This window comes from Brienomyrus brachyistius, chromosome 24, assembly GCF_023856365.1.
Source record: "Brienomyrus brachyistius isolate T26 chromosome 24, BBRACH_0.4, whole genome shotgun sequence".
Lineage (NCBI taxonomy): Eukaryota > Metazoa > Chordata > Actinopteri > Osteoglossiformes > Mormyridae > Brienomyrus > Brienomyrus brachyistius.
This window is the reverse complement of record NC_064556.1, coordinates 144,565-161,404: the sequence shown is the minus strand read 5'-3', so window position 1 is coordinate 161,404 and position 16,840 is coordinate 144,565. Positions and strand designations below refer to the sequence as shown.

At 51.4% G+C, this 16,840-nt stretch overlaps 1 protein-coding gene across 1 annotated transcript in view; it reads right to left on the bottom strand.

The window, feature by feature from the left end:
* The window catches only part of LOC125720075 (mastermind-like protein 2), a 63,708-nt gene that overhangs the window by 12,216 nt on the left and 34,652 nt on the right, over window positions 1–16,840 (bottom strand). The window contains exon 2 of the mRNA XM_048995113.1: window positions 13,418–15,070. Within this exon, the coding sequence (XP_048851070.1) occupies window positions 13,418–15,070 (1,653 nt within the window). The remainder of the gene's footprint in view (window positions 1–13,417; window positions 15,071–16,840) is intronic.

Genomic DNA, 16,840 nt, shown 5'->3' with positions numbered 1-16,840 from the left:
TTATAAAGGAGAGGAGGCTGGATGGAGACAGGGAGCGCCTCTGTTATAAAGGAGAGGAGGCTGAACTGAGACAGAGAGCAGCTCTGTTATAAAGGAGAGGAGGCTGGATTGAGACAGGGAGCTGATTAACTGGCTTTGTGGGATGGAGGTGACCCCGGTGGAAATAACTGAGGTTTTTCACACAAAATGCTGCCTGTTGGACTTAGCTGCTCGGTAGTTTATCTAGTAGGTTGCTTAAATCTCAGCCATTCACCCTTTTGACAGCACTAGTGTTGTCAGCGTAGATGCTATCAGCCATTTAAAGCGAGGCACAGATTACCATCGCAGAGCAGCTTCTGACTTCACATTTACGGCAACAAAGAAGTTGTTCTGAATCCTGAAGGCTGCATGTCATGACGCCATTTCTCAGATATATTACAGAAGTGACATCAAATCAAAAATAAGTAACGTGTCAATATGGAGTTTCAGCGGAAAAACCACGCATACGTGTTCTCCAACTTAGATGGAGGCGGAGTTCACGGCTAATTATCCCCTGAAAAACACCCTAGAAAATGTTGCATTTGCTATTGTGCCTATTTAATATAACAAATACATAATTCCCAGCCTGGGAGAGGGCGAGAGCACAGTGTGAAACCCTCGAGAAGAGATGGGCGTCATTAATTATTCATCTTCAATTTAGGGGGGTCATTAAGGCACACAGCGAAGGAGGCGGAGCCGAAAGTGAGAGGTGGGAGCTGAGCTGAGGAGGAAGCCCATTAGTGCATTAACGGAGCTCCTCAAGGGTCCACGGCACCTCGTTAACAAGGTCCGGAGAGGATCACTCCACGTGCCGGGCTCCGAAGCTCCTCATGCTGTTGCTCCAGGCCCCCACCTCACACTGAGCCCCAGAGATTCACCACAAGACCCTCGCCCCCCATCCAGGCAGAGGGTGCTCAGAGTCGCTCAGGGAGACCTAGAGAACCAGCTCTGCTTCCACTGATTCTGGAGTGTCAACCTGCCTTGCTTCATGCCCGGACCACAACACAGGCTGATAGAGGAGCTTCTAGAAAAGGGGCGTAACTCCCAAGCAGAGTTCAATTGCAATGGTGGTCTGCCCAATGTACTGAAGAGCCAGAGGAACATGCTGGTCATACCATTTTCACGTGCTGGCGGAGGAGTGGCCCGCCATCCACATGATGGTCAGGATTTCTGGTCATGTGTCATGGCAGGTAACGACATCAGATATCGCTTGGCTGTAAAGGTCACCACTGCCTCTGGAAGCACCGAATTGTACCTCCCACCCCCCTCGTTACCCACAAGCCCTCAGGTCACCTGGTCATCAACACAGAATGAGGCTCACTGCATCGTCTCTACATCAGGCTGACGTGTGTGAGCTCATCCAACGGTCTGGGTGCCGTTCACAGCCAGATGCTGCATGGTTTGTGCGCTTTCCTGCTTTCACTCCCGAGTACCGCCTGCTGTAGTCTGTTGAACTAGATGGTGACCCAGACTCATCCGTTGTGATTATTTTTAAACTTTGTCTTCAAACATTCGTAAATAAATGGCAGTAATGACACTGATCACATGTGAGCCCGCTGTTACTCACAGAACCAGACCAGAACCATTTATGGTTTACGGAAAGCCCAAATTACATCCAGAGGTAATGGATGTGAGGGTAAATGTTATTGTTAAAAATTTGTATTGAAATTGCACATTAATTATTTATAATGTAGATTATCTGATGCTGGCTGGTTATGGTGTTAGAAACAGCTAATTATCTTGGGCATATTAATGAGTCTGACTGTACCCCCCTTACTGGCCCCCCTAGCTGGACGCTCGGAGCACTGGAGCCTTTGCAGTGACAATGCCGTGTAACCCCCCTCTCACCCCCCCCAACGACCACCACGCCTGTCCAAACAGACGGCTCCACCAACCCACAATCTCATGACTAGTCTTCCAGAGCTTTCGACCTAGTTTTTTATACACTCGCCTCACCCTCGCTAGTCCACAAGGAACAATTAACCCCCCCCACACCCCCCAGCGAAACTCAAACTCCATCTCGACATGTCTGGGTTACGCCGCTTCAATGCCTGAACTGTTGCATCAGTTTTGTAATTGTGTCATTTTGCAAGCCTGTCTGGGTCATTCCCCCAAACCTTGGTGTGAGCCTTGCGCCACTTGCAGAGGCTTCGCTTTTAGTCTGCATTGGCCTGCCAGCTTCGTGCCTCTTGGCTCTGTGCGTGTCTTCTGGTGTCACTCTGCTGCTGTCGGCTGTTACGGAGAGCTTGGCCGAGAGAGTGACAGAGGGGGCACTGGGGTTCTTATAGCACACATATGCCGACTGTAGCCAAGTCTGCCAGCACGTGCTCCCCCAGTTTGTTCTGCATTGCCCAGATGTCTGTGTAGCCCACACCACCCTCAGATGGTGTGACCACGCGGCGGGAAAAGGAACAACGCATCATAAAACCGAGCAACTGGTCAGGGGTGCATTTTAAAGTGGCAAGAAATGGGAGCAGCGTAGCTAGCATTTAGAAGCTCCCACGTTTACCATGCGGCTGAACTATCGGGGAGGCCTGCAGATATGTTCGCAAAGCTATAAATAAAGAAGCATCAGCTCAGCGGACAGTCCTGAGGGACACTCTGCTCCAAACGGCAGCTTGGTGCCGAAGTCATGTGCTTGGTTCCCATCCGATCTCCACTGCTGCACCCAGGAGCGAGGCGGGATGGTAAGTGTATGTGTCCTCCCCATAGCCGAGAGTGCAACAATGGATCAAAACAAACCACCCCTACCCGCCCCCCCCCCAAATTAGGAAAGTTGCCCTGCTAATATATCTGTCTGCTGGGTGCCACTAAACAGACTTTGGGAGGTGGGCAGGGGCAGCGTGTGTCTGGGGGTACAGTGGAGGGGGGGCGGGGTTTAGAGAGAACAGCGGAACATAAAAGCAAAATCAGCAGAGCTGCTATAAAGCATTTCTTTTTGCCTGAGAAAGACTCGATTCTGTCCTCCCCCACAACTGTCAGGCCAGTGAAAAAGGGTTAGGGTTAGGGTCCGACACAGACCAGTGGAAGGGTTAGGGTTAGGGTCCGACACAGACCAGTGGAAGGGTTAGGGTTAGGGTCCGACACAGACCAGTGGAAGGGTTAGGGTTAGGGTCCGACACAGACCAGTGGAAGGGCTGCAGAGACACAAAGAGAAGGAGATACACTCACTGATAGGAGGAGATCCCAATGTCCGGAGTGAAGTCATCAACAAGAGACAGCTATGCGATCAGATACGGTCAGAGACGGCTGCGTGGTCAGTTACGGTCAGAGATGGCTATGCGGTCAGATACGGCCAGAGACAGCTGCGTGGTTAGATACGGCCAGAGACGGCTGCGTGGTTATATACGGTCAGAAACGGCTATGCGGTCAGTTACGGTCAGAGACGGCTGCGTGGTCAGTTACGGTCAGAGACGGCTATGCGGTCAGATACGGCCAGAGACAGCTGCGTGGTCAGTTACAGTCAGAGACGGCTATGCGGTCAGATACGGCCAGAGACAGCTGCGTGGTCAGTTACGGTCAGAGACGGCTATGCGGTCAGATACGGTCAGAGACGGCTATGCGGTCAGATACAGCCAGAGACGGCTGCGTGGTCAGTTACGGTCAGAGACGGCTATGCGGTCAGATACGGCAGAGACGGCTGCGTGGTTAGATACGGTCAGAGATGGCTATGCGGTTAGATACGGTCAGAGACGGCTGCATGGTCAGTTACGATCAGAGACGGCTATGTGGTCAGGTACGGCCAGAGACAGCTGCGTGGTCAGTTACGGTCAGAGGACGGCTGCGTGGTCAGTTACGGTCAGAGACGGCTATGCGGTCAGATACGATCAGAGACGGCTGCGTGGTTAGATACGGTCAGAGACGGCTATGCGGGTCAGTTACGGTCAGAGACGGCTATGAGGTCAGGTACGGCCAGAGATGGCTATGAGGTCAGGTACGGCCAGAGATGGCTATGCGGTCAGATACGGTCAGAGATGGCTATGCGGTCAGATACGGCCAGAGACGGCTGCGTGGTCAGATACGATCAGAGATGGTCAGATACTGCCTGCTGATCCTGCCAGTGTTTCCCTATGGGAGTGCATGCGTATGTATGTAAGGGTGAACACGAGCAGGTGTGTATGCCTGTGCCTACAGGACAACTGTTACTTAGCCCAGCTTTCTTTTTTGTTTCCTGACTCTGACAGCCTGCTGTTCTTCCCGTTTTCAGGTTACATAAGCAGGGGTCAATAAGGGATTTGCCAGAGAGAGAGAGAGAGAGAGAGAGAGAGAGAGAGAGAGAGAGGGAGAGAGAACGAGGAGGGAAAGGGAAGAGAGGAGGGAGAGCAAAAGAGAGGAGGGAAGGGGAGAGAGAGAGGGAGCAGGGATCCTGTTCGGTTTTCTGTTTTTTTCCCCTCTTTGTTTTCCTCTAGCTTGAGGAGACGTCATCGACCACAGGAAGTCCAAGCTATGTTCGCTATGTGACCTCTGGTGATGCTGAGTACAGATTCGCCTCCCCCGCCCCCTCACACCCTGCCTGTCCACAGATCAGTCCTGCATCTGTGTGTGACGTGTGTGTGCCGGGTGTGTGTGGCTGAGCTATGTCCCTCCCAGTAACCCAGCACCAGTCTGCGAGCTGTTTCCAGTCGCCACAGCCATCTGCCTGCCTGCCCTCTGTCTACCCCCAGCTCCACCATTATCCTCGTTATCTGCTCTTTCTCTGCCTTGATTTCTCTCTTCAGCAAAACAAAGTGAGAGAATTAAATATGAGCTGCTTTCAGTGATCAGGGAGCCTGGAGATAATGAGAGAAAGACATGACAAGGGAGGTGGGCGGGAAGGCAAACGGGAAAATGAAGTGCGTCTTCAGGGCAGGGCAGGTAAATACCACATTTTACTGTGGCTCAACTGAATCTGCTTGGTCTGAGGAAATGCAGGTGCATGGAGAAAGGGGGAGAGAGGGGGAGGGAGAGGGGAAGAGAGAGGGAGGGATGAAGGGAGAGAAAGGGGGAGAGAGGGGGAGGGAGAGGGGAAGAGAGAGGGAGGGATGAAGGGAGAGAAAGGGGGAGAGAGGGGGGAGGATTGGAGAGGAAGAGGGAGAGGAGGATGAGAGAGAGACAGAGGGAGAGGGGGAAAGAGGGTGGGAGAGAGGGGGAAGGAGAGGGGAAGAGAGAGGGAGGGATGAAGGGAGAGAAAGGGGGAGAGAGGGGAGGAATGGAGAGGAAGAGGGAGGATGAGAGAGAGACAGAGGAAGAGAGGGGGAAAGAGGGTGGGAGAGAGGGGGAAGGAGAGGGAAGAGAGAGGGAGGGATGAAGGGAGAGAAAGGGGGAGAGAGGGGAGGAATGGAGAGGAAGAGGGAGGATGAGAGAGAGACAGAGGAAGAGAGGGGGGAAGAGGGTGGGAGAGAGGGGGAAGGAGAGGGGAAGAGAGAGGGAGGGATGAAGGGAGAGAAAGGGGGGAGAGAGGGGAGGAATGGAGAGGAAGAGGGAGGATGAGAGAGAGACAGAGGAAGAGAGGGGGGAAAGAGGGTGGGAGAGAGGGGAAGGAGAGGGGAAGAGAGAGGGAGGGATGAAGGGAGAGAAAGGGGGAGAGAGGGGAGGAATGGAGAGGAAGAGGGAGGATGAGAGAGAGACAGAGGAAGAGAGGGGGAAAGAGGGTGGGAGAGAGGGGGAAGGAGAGGGGAAGAGAGAGGGAGGGATGAAGGGAGAGAAAGGGGGAGAGAGGGGAGGAATGGAGAGGAAGAGGGAGGATGAGAGAGAGACAGAGGAAGAGAGGGGGAAAGAGGGTGGGAGAGAGGGGGAAGGAGAGGGGAAGAGAGAGGGAGGGATGAAGGGAGAGAAAGGGGGAGAGAGGGGAGGAATGGAGAGGAAGAGGGAGGATGAGAGAGAGACAGAGGAAGAGAGGGGGAAAGAGGGTGGGAGAGAGGGGGAAGGAGAGGGGAAGAGAGAGGGAGGGATGAAGGGAGAGAAAGGGGGAGAGAGGGGGAGGAATGGAGAGGAGAGAGAGGGAGGGATGAAGGGAGAGAAAGGGGGAGAGAGGGGGAGGAATGGAGAGGAAGAGGGAGAGGGAGGATGAGAGAGAGACAGAGGGAGAGGGGGAAAGAGGGTGGGAGAGAGGGGGAAGGAGAGGGGAAGAGAGAGGGAGGGATGAAGGGAGAGAAAGGGGGAGAGAGGGGAGGAATGGAGAGGAAGAGGGAGGATGAGAGAGAGACAGAGGAAGAGAGGGGGAAAGAGGGTGGGAGAGAGGGGGAAGGAGAGGGGAAGAGAGAGGGCGGGATGAAGGGAGAGAAAGGGGGAGAGAGGGGAGGAATGGAGAGGAAGAGGGAGGATGGAGAGAGAGACAGAGGGAAGAGAGGGGGAAAGAGGGTGGAGAGAGGGGGAAGGAGAGGGGAAGAGAGAGGGAGGGATGAGGGAGAGAAAGGGGGAGAGAGGGGGAGGAATGGAGGAGGAAGAGGGAGGATGAGAGAGGACAGGGAGAGAGGGGGAAATGGAGAGAGGGGGAGGGAGAGGAGAAGAGAGAGGGGAGGGGGAGAGGGGAGAGGGTGAGAAAGGGGGAGAGAGAGAGGGGGAGAGATGAGATAAGTAGGAAGGGAGTAGGAGAGGAAAGAAACTGGGTGACGGAGGGAGAGAGAGAAAAGGGGAAAGTGAGAGTAGGCAGGAGGGAGAGTTTGGAAGCGAAAGATGAGAGGGAAGGAAACAGAAAGGGGGTGAGAGAGGTAGAGAAAGAGAAGGAAAATGAGAGAGAGAGACCAAGGGAGATGGGGGAGAATGAAAGGAAACATGATGGGAAAAGAAAGGTGGGGTGCAGAAAGCAGGAAAGAGGGAGACATTGAGTGACAGATATGAAAGAGTGGGGGGGTGGGGCTTGTCCACAGAGCTGCAGCTCACAGAGGAAGCTCACAGTGGCAGCTTCATTCTTTTCAGGAAAACACTGGTAGAGTTTTGTGTTAACAGCCTGACTCCCCCTCCCCCCCCCCACACACACACACACCCTCCTCTCTTCCTGTGCAAAATAAAAACCCAGCAAGCTAAAGAAAGGAGCCGAGACAGACCTCTCTCCAGCGGGAAGCACACAGGAGCTCAAACTTTTGTACATACACACTTCCCACAGGGGTGACCTGAACACAGAGCATGAGCACAGTGACCTTGTGCCCTGATACACTAACTACTCAACACTGCCTGTAACCTAATAAACTAACACATCTCAACACTGCCCTGTACCCTGATACACTAACACAATTCGACATTGGTCTGTGCACTTATACACTAACACTACTGAACACTGCCCTGTAACATAATATACTAACACATATAAAACACTGCCCTGTACCCTGATACACTAATACTACTCAACACTGCCCTATACCCTGATACACTAACACATCTCAACATTAGCCTGTACGCTTATACACTAACACTACTGAACACTGCCTGTAACCTAATATACTAACACATATAAACACTGCCCTGTACCCTGATACGCTAACACTACTCAACATTAGCCTGTACCCTGATACACTAACACTACTCAACACTACTTCATACTCTGATAAACTAACAGAACTCTGCACTGCCCCTTACCTGCAGTAAGAGGATCCAACGCTGCTCTGTACCATGATACGCTAACATGACTCAACACTAACTCTCTCACACAAAGAAAGCAGTCCAGGACTCAGTGTCACAGCAGTAACTTCCCTCCATGGAGACACTAAAACTGGAAACACCACTTTGGGAATCAGCAGGCTCCCCACCCCCACCCCCACCCTCACACCCCCTCGCACCCCAAAATGACCCATGTGGATCTGCTCTGTGCTTTGACTTACATTCTGTTCACTTTCCTTTTACATTTGTTTTTAGTAAAACAAAAGGTTTCAATTTGGTATTTTTGTTATTCTTTTCAAATTGGCATTTGAATTGCTGAATGCAATCATAATTATAATTATAATCATAATAATTATTATAAGTTCTTCACACCACCTAACAGAGAGCCCCATACAGTGCTTGTCTATCTACGCTCTGACCATAAATCCATGTGTACATAACTCAGAGATTAGCTACAGACCACTGCATTTGCTTTGACTCACTCCTCCTTCAGAGCTATTCAGGAGTTGGTATCCAAACACATACACTTCATGTATTCCTGTCATTGTGGGGACTCTCCATTCATTTATATGAGCATAACTCTAATCCCAACTATGACGGCTGTAACCCCCACCCAGCCCTAACCTTAACCCCCACCCAGCCCTAGCCTTAACCACATGTAACCAAACAAAATACAAGATTTTTGGCATTTTTAGTTTTCCGATTGCAGTCACGGATTTTTTATAAAACTGAGGTTTATATTATGGGGACCTGAAAAATGTCCCCACAAGCTAAAAAGTAGGTTTGCCACTTTGTGGGGAAATTTACCACATTGTAGTAAATGCAAACCCAGACAGACACACACACACACACACACACACACACACACACACACACACACACACACACACACACACAACACACACACACACATGAACGCATGCACACACACATGAACGCATGCACACACACGCACATGCACACATGCACACACACACACACGAACATTAAGGTGAGCTCCTGACCCACTTAGAGGCAGATCTGAAATTAGGGGCAGGTTCAGCTGAGGACACATTGTAAACATGGATGAGCTTTTTACTTCCTGCTGTGGATCTGGCTGCATATCAGACCATGGGGGGGCCCAGGGTGGGGCAGCATCCAGCAGATTGGGACTTTTACATCTGCTCCACTTGCCTGTATATGTATATCTGAGTATGTGGGTATATATCTGTATGTGTGTGTGTGAGTATATCTGAGTATGAGGGTATATATCTGTATGTGTGTGTGTGAGTATATCTGAGTATGAGGGTATATATCTGTATGTGTGTGTGTGAGTATATCTGAGTATGAGGGTATATATCTGTATGTGTGTGTGTGAGTATATCTGAGTATGAGGGTATATATCTGTATGTGTGTGTGTGTGTGTGAATATATCTGTATGTGTGTGTGTGTGAATATATCGGAGTATGTGGGTATATATCTGTATGTGTGTGTGTGTGAATATATCGGAGTATGTGGGTATATATCTGTATGTGTGTGAATATATCGGAGTATGTGGGTATATATCTGTATGTGTGTGTGAGAGTATATCTGAGTATGTGGTATATATCTTTATGTGTGTGTGTGAATATATCGGAGTATGTGGGTATATATCTGTATGTGTGTGTGTGTGAATATATCGGAGTATGTGGGTATATATCTGTATGTGTGTGTGTGTGAATATATCGGAGTATGTGGGTATATATCCGTATGTGTGTGTGAATATATCGGAGTATGTGGGTATATATCTGTATGTGTGTGAATATATCGGAGTATGTGGGTATATATCTGTATGTGTGTGAATATATCGGAGTATGTGGGTATATATCTGTATGTGTGTGTGTGAATATATCGGAGTATGTGGGTATATATCTGTATGTGTGTGTGTGAGAGTATATCCGAGTATGAGGGTATATATCTGTATGTGTGTGTGTGAGTATATCTGAGTATGAGGGTATATATCTGTATGTGTGTGTGAGTATGAGTGTGTGTAGGTCTGAGTATATATGTGTGTGCATGTGTGTATGTCTAGAGTGTGTCTATGAGTATCTGAGTATGTGTAAGATTCATTGCACTCCCCTTTCGCTGTCCAGCTGGAACAAGGTGAACTGTCACAGAACTACTTACTCACGTGTACTGTTTGCACAGGAAAACACACGAGCGCATGCTTTCCCCATGCCCTGCATCTCCAGCCATGGGCTCAGAGTCCACCAGGTCGCGGGCCATCATCATGCGTCACGCCACCGACCATCCTATGGCTGAACGTACAGTGCATTCCCAGCTCCTGTGCGCCCATCCCCTACCCCAGGAAAAGAGACTAACTTTCAGCCTAAGCACACGCGGAGCGAGCTGAGCACTGCATGGGTCATGCTCACTGCTCACTATTATCATTTTTTAAAATAAATTCCCTTCCTGTTCAGTAAAACCAACACACTTTTACTGGAGAATTTAAAAGAGCAAATTAGGTTTCAGAGTTTAATTTCTTAGAACTTGAGTGTTCAGGTTACAGGGTGTAACTGTCATGCCACCTGCTGAGAGAAGTATAGATAAAACAGCTCCCCATCTCAGGTCCTTACTTTTACTAGCCAAGGGAGTACATTTGCAGGAACTGCAACAGCGTTCGTCAGACCCGGCACGTAGCCCGCGCTCTGGGTACGCCAATGCACTGTAAACACAGAGCCCTTTGTGTACGGCACTGTGTGCTAACTCTCCCAGCTGCCTCAGCGTCCGATTCACCGCTGACACTACCGCCCCCCACCCCCCCGGCCCCAATGCCTCGGGGGAAACACACATCCATCAGAGCGAGAAGGCTGGGGGGGGAGAAAGTGCAAGAGAAACGAACTGAAGAGAGAGTCACATGCGCACCGAGACAATCTAAGTACCCCTGCAGAAACGGCGCGTTTGTGCACTTTTGCACGCATTGTAATTATTTTGGTTGTCGATTGTTTAGGGATTAAGTGCTGTGGTCAGCACGGCCCTGCCGGAAACATCAGAGGAGCCAGTATTTAGAGAGTACTGGTCTCTATGAATGAAACCTGACACAAGTGGGAATTCCGGATATTTCCATGATGAAGAGGTTTAGTCGACGGGACAGAGAAAGAAATCTGAAGAGACAACAGGGGAGACTCCCGCGGGGACGGGAGGGGGGTAATATTCACTCTCCATTTTGGCTTTATGGGCCCCTTCAGAGACATACGGCTCGCTGTATGAGGAAGTAGGGGCTTGTGGGTAACGGGGAGTGATGGATGCTGGTCTGGAGCAATGAGCGACTTGCTGCCCTTCCCTGCTTTGGATAGACATGGTGGGGGCAGCCTAGGTTGCAGTTGCTATTGAGGACAATTAGCCTGTCGCAGGGCGAAGGCGCTTGCAAACACGACGCATTCAGGACATCACTTCTGCTGGTGCTGCAAAGAGGAAAACAGGAAGCGTCTTTCTGATTAGACTAAAGCAGGAGCTCAGCCACCAAGAGCAGCCAGCCAGCAGGCCAGGGAAACTCAAAAAGGAGGATAATCCCGACAGGCAGACCGTCCTATAGCGACAGCCAGAAGGATAATCCCGTCAGGCAGAGCGTTTTATAGCGACAGCCAGAAGGATAATCCCGACAGGCAGAGCGTCTTATAGCAGCAGCCAGAAGGATAATCCCGACAGGCAGACCGTCTGATAGCGAAAGCCAGAAGGATAATCCCGACAGGCAGACTATCTGATAGCAGCAGCCAGAAGGATAATCCCGACAGGCAGACCATCTGATAGCGAAAGCCAGAAGGATAATCCCAACAGGCAGACCGTCTGATAGCGAAAGCCAGAAGGATAATCCCGACAGGCAGACCGTCTGATAGCGAAAGCCAGAAGGATAATCCCGACAGGCAGACCGTCTGATAGCGAAAGCCAGAAGGATAATCCCGACAGGCAGACCGTCTGATAGCGAAAGCCAGAAGGATAATCCCGACAGGCAGACCGTTTGATAGCGAAAGCCAGAAGGATAATCCCGACAGGCAGACCGTTTGATAGCGAAAGCCAGAAGGATAATCCCGACAGGCAGACCGTTTGATAGCAGCAGCCAGAAGGATAATCCCGACAGGCAGACTATCTGATAGCAGCAGCCAGAAGGATATTACAAACAGGTTGAACACCTAATTGTAATAGATAGCCCACATATTACAGATAAACCACTTAACATAGAGAACAGAGAGAACGCCTAATCCTAACAGACAGCCCGCATATTACAAAACAATGGACCACGGATGGACTACAAATTCTGTCAGGTAGACTACCTAGAAGCATCATTTATATGACAAAATCTCAACAGACTAATTCATTTCATCAGACACAGTATAACAGATATACTACCTAATACCAACAGATAGACTGCATAACTCCAACAGGTTGGTAGTTTAGAAAGACCATTGATCAGGCTCTCTGGTAAAACCAGTAGTGTTTGTTCATGATAAAAAAATTAAGGTTCACCCATCTCAGGATACATATGTGGTTCTTTTGTGGCTTCTTATTCAGGTGATTGCTTTTTATGGTAATTTTATGTTTGGTATCACATGAATAGACAGAAAGGCAGCAAATCCTTTGTACCTCATCACAACTCTGCAATGAATCACAGAAACCCCATGGAGCCCACTTACAGAGCGGGGCTTAGCAGACATCAAAGGAGGGGGATGACAGGGGGGTGGAGGGAGCAGCAGCCCCGAGAGGGAGGACGTGTCTTTTTTGGTGGGGGGAAGTGCTAAACCAAGCCCCCCTTTTGCCTACAGTCACAACGGCCAAGAAGCCAAACCTGACCCACCACCAAATTCATTATCCCTTTATTGGTCTGTTGAAAGACTGCAGCTGGGCTGAAAGAGAGAGCTCCCCCCCCAACCCCCCCTGCCTTCAAACGGTGCCGCTCCTCTGAAAGAGGGACCACGGAGCTCGGGAGAGAGCTGCCACCACCGCTTTGAAACCCAATCCGCTTGCGGCACAGCTGGGCCCCGCCCCTTCAATGGCCCCACCCCTGTCCCTCTGAGAACATGTGGGGGGAAGCTCGCGCTCCCCCAAAACACAACGCCCACTCATGCACTGGCTTAGGTGCCCCAGCCCTGGCCTCTCCAATAGCTTAACACATCACTCACTTTCAACACCTTGGGATATCAAAATAGGAACCACTCCTGAGTCGCCAAAAACAGTGTTTACTTTTTCCGTTGCCGAAAAACTGAGGGAATTGTAGGGCCAGAAAGGAAAGACACATGGGGGGTAGATGTTAAGTTGTGGGGAGGGGGGGCTCTCTCACTAATTGCAATGTTGAAAAAATTGGGGAAGCCACTCCCCAATGTGGACTTGTGCCCAGCTCCCCCAGGAATGGTACACCCCATGTCTGTAGACCCTGCCGCGGGAAGATCCACAGCTTCTGTGCTTCCTCTTCACATCAGGTCAAAAAAGATCTTCTGAAAACCTTCTGACCTATGTCAGGGAGCTGACTGAACTAATATCTCATCTTCTGCGAGAAATGTAAAGACTTGAAGCTTCATTTTCCACAACCACAAATTCCCCACACAGTCACTCAGGTCCAAACCTTTAATGTCCCCTCCAACACTGACACACAAAAGGATAATCCTCTGTGATCTTAAAAGGCCTCAGGTCCACAAATGACAGATGGGCATCTTCCTCATGTAAAAGTACAAAATTCTTTACTTCTGGCCAATCAGAGCCTCAGATGTGACACCCACAGGCTCATACTCCTACTAGATCAGCAACCACCAACCGCTGATTTACTGTGGTAGCACTTGAAGGGAACAAGGACAAAAACAGCATTGCTACTCACCGCTCTGCTGCCTGGTATCATCCCGCCAGCCTGCATGCCCCGTGGCATGCATTGCTGCATCTCCTGCTGCTGCAGCATCTGTGCTTGCCCCGAGGCCATTGCCGGCACTGCCGGCTGCACACTCGAGGAAGGATAGTGGCTCAGGGATGCCTGACCTGGCGTCAGGGGGCTGATATTTTGGGCAGGCAGGATGGGGTCGAAATGTCGTAGCGGCTTGGTGTTGGTGAAGGAGTACGGGTCCTGTGCCATGCCCACTTTGCCCAGGACCTGCTGCACAGCTGGGGGAGGCTGTGTCTGTGGTTGCATAGGTGACTGTACTGGCTGCTGTTGCTGCTGCATCAGGAGCTTCAGACTGCTGCTTTGGTTCTGGGTCATGGCCTTGAAGAGCTGGCTAGAAGCACTGGCCGACTCGCCCTGAGAGCTAAAGTGAGTGGGTGGGGCCGAGGGCGGGCCCTGGTGCTGGAGGACAGGGCTTGGCCGCTTATCTGGTCGGTAGGGTGGGGAGGGCCGGGCATTTCCGGAAGAGGCCAGGGCCCCTGGCAGAACTGGAGCTGAGGAGTTCTGGATGCTCTGTGGACTGAAGGGGGGCTGGGCCAGGGCAGGGCTGCTCAGCTTCTCAGGTCGGTAGGGGGGGGAGGGGCCTTTGGGAGGTGTGGGACCAAGGCCAGACATGAGTGAGCCTTGGGGGCTCTGGGTACTTCCCACTGGACTGAAAGGTGGCTGGTGGGGGGAGGAACTGGCCAGCTTCTCACCAGGCCGGTAAGGTGGTGAGGGCCCAGCCCATGGGGCAGCCTGGGGAACTGGCAGGGAGGGGGCTGGCTGGCTGGAGGAGGGACCGGCACCAGAGGACAGGAGCTTGCTGTTGGATGCCATCTGCTGCAGTTGCTGGGCCCGGGACACCTCGTGCCAGGTAGAACCAGGACGACTGGACAACGCTGCAGACAACATGGGTGAGCGGGCCTGGCCCTGGGTATGGCTCTGAGAGGATGAAGCAGAGAGCGAGGAGGCAGAGAGAGGAGAAGGGACCACCTTTACCGTGTGGGAGAGGGAGTAGGCACCCCCTGTGGGATGGGGACCGACCTGGGAGGATCCTACTGGAGGCACCGTGGAGAAGCCCGGAGAGCGGGTCAGGTGGGTCTCCAGATGGGAGGGTCCCTGAGGGGAGCCTTTGGGAGTCCCCGCCCCTTCAGGGTGTACGAAGCCACCCGATCCACCCCCTTGCTCATCCCCCTTGTTCCCCAGGATCTTCTCGATGTCCAGTTCTGTGAGGGATGGATCTGGGTTCTTGGTCAGTTCCTCCAGAAGGTCCTGGAGCTCCTGTTCCACTGTGGGGGTGGTACTGGCCCCACCAGGGTTAAATGAGTTCTGCATGGTCCCCCCCACCATGGAGTCGGGGCTGGCTTTTGGTGGTACGGAGTATGGGGAGCCCAGGCCGTTGTGATTCAGCCCATTGCCCTCTAGCAGAGGGCCATGGGGCCCTGCCCCCGCTCCCAAGGAGAAGGGTGAGTGTTGGAGGCCTGGGCCCATGGCCAGTGTGACATCATCCAGGCACGGGCGCTTGCTGCTCCCCTGGGTCATGGGACCACTAGAGACCCCATTTGGCAGCCTCGGCCCCTCATCCACGGCCAACTTCCTCTTCGTCGATCCAGGCAGCTGTAGAAAGAGGAAGACGAACAGCTCAGGCCTGTGATTCAAAGAGTAGGATGCAGACAAACAGATCCACTGCCTTTAATGACTAACAAGGTAAAACAGGAGCTGCTGGGGAATGAAACAAACCTGCCAGCATGAAGGCAAACAGAACAAATTCCTCACCGCTGCTAAGGAACAACCGAATAACACTCCAGAAAATACCATCTATGAGTCTACAAACAAAGAGGTTATAGTGGATTTACAGAGTAGTGTGTGCAAGCCTATGAAGGCTGCACTGAGTATTCAGCTCAGCTGGCTAAACCAACGGTGAAAGCCATAACAACCTGTTTGCTCTTCATCACATGACACGAAGCAGGTCTTCAGACCAGATACCCCAATTCAGCTTGATTAGTCTGCTCTGGCCCAAAGGCAGAAGGGGAACATGTCACACCTGCAAGTCACCCAAAGATCGATCAAACTGGAAGAAAACTTAACCGGTGTTAGCCAAGCGGAGACCCTGACAGAGTCATTTCAGGGTGCGAGTCTGCATGTGCACGACCACAGGTGATGAGTGAACAGGAAGGACAAAGCGATGTGCAGGAAGAGTAGAGTACTGAGGATACCACAGCTCGGCCAAGGCACAGGACAGCAGGGACAGGGGAAGAGGCAAGTATAAATAAAATGTGCTTTTGTCTGGGGAGTTTCCGGATCTTTCTGTGGTCTTGGTCAGCAGGACCTCATACATTTCGGGATCAATAAAGTATCATCCATCCATCAATCCATCCATCTACACAAGTTAGTCTTCCTATCTAAATGGGGACCATCCATTAATTTCTATGGGGAAAAACCCTAATCCCAATCACGACACCCTTAACCCCAACCCATCCCTAACCTTAACCACAAGTAACCAACCCAAAGACAAGACTTTTGGCATTTTTACTTTTTTTATTGCATTCACAGTTTATAAAACTGACGTTATCCAAATGGGGACCTCAAAAGACGTCCCCAAAAGTAGGGAAATTTCAGGTTTTATTGCACTTTGGGGGCAATTTGGTCCTCAAATGTGATCTATGCAACCCCCCCCCCCAACACACACACACACACACACACACACACACACACACACACACACACACACACACAGTCTGGCCACCTACAGCTCTCAACATTCCCAAAGCTACTGAAAACATGCCTCATTCCTGGCGGTTTCCTCAGCCTCGGTGTGAATCGGAGTGGCACTCTGGGTGTGTGAAGCAGCGTCTTGCCCTATTTCCCGTGCTCGTCTCATCCTTCCCGCCAGCTGCCATGCCCATGGATTGCATCGGGCATCTCTGATAAGCGGCTGGGCCGTAAATCATGGCACTAAGTGGCGGAAAGGTTAACGTCCAGCACTTAGAGCCCCAAAAGCTGTATCTCACCACCCACCTCCCATAAACCTGTCAGCATATGCCAGAACCATTATGCGTGGAAGGTGTGCTGAGCTCTAAGGAAGGACCGGGACAGACATGGATATGGAGATGGGGGTGGGGGCAGTCAAGAGGGCACACACCCACTAGGCTGTTTCTCTAACTCCAGTGATAGCCTTGGCTTAGACTAAACATGGGGAGGTGTATATGTGGAGGCCCCCTTCCATGTGTCTCTTGCTCCCCCAGCATGTGAACATCTCCGTGTTCCGATGGAAGCCGACTTGGCCACAGTCGGGTGGTCAATGCTCTGAGACAGTGTGTACGGCCAAGCATCACTGCTTGTGCATCAACTGGGATGAGGGGTCAGGCTACCAGGAAGCCCGAAGGT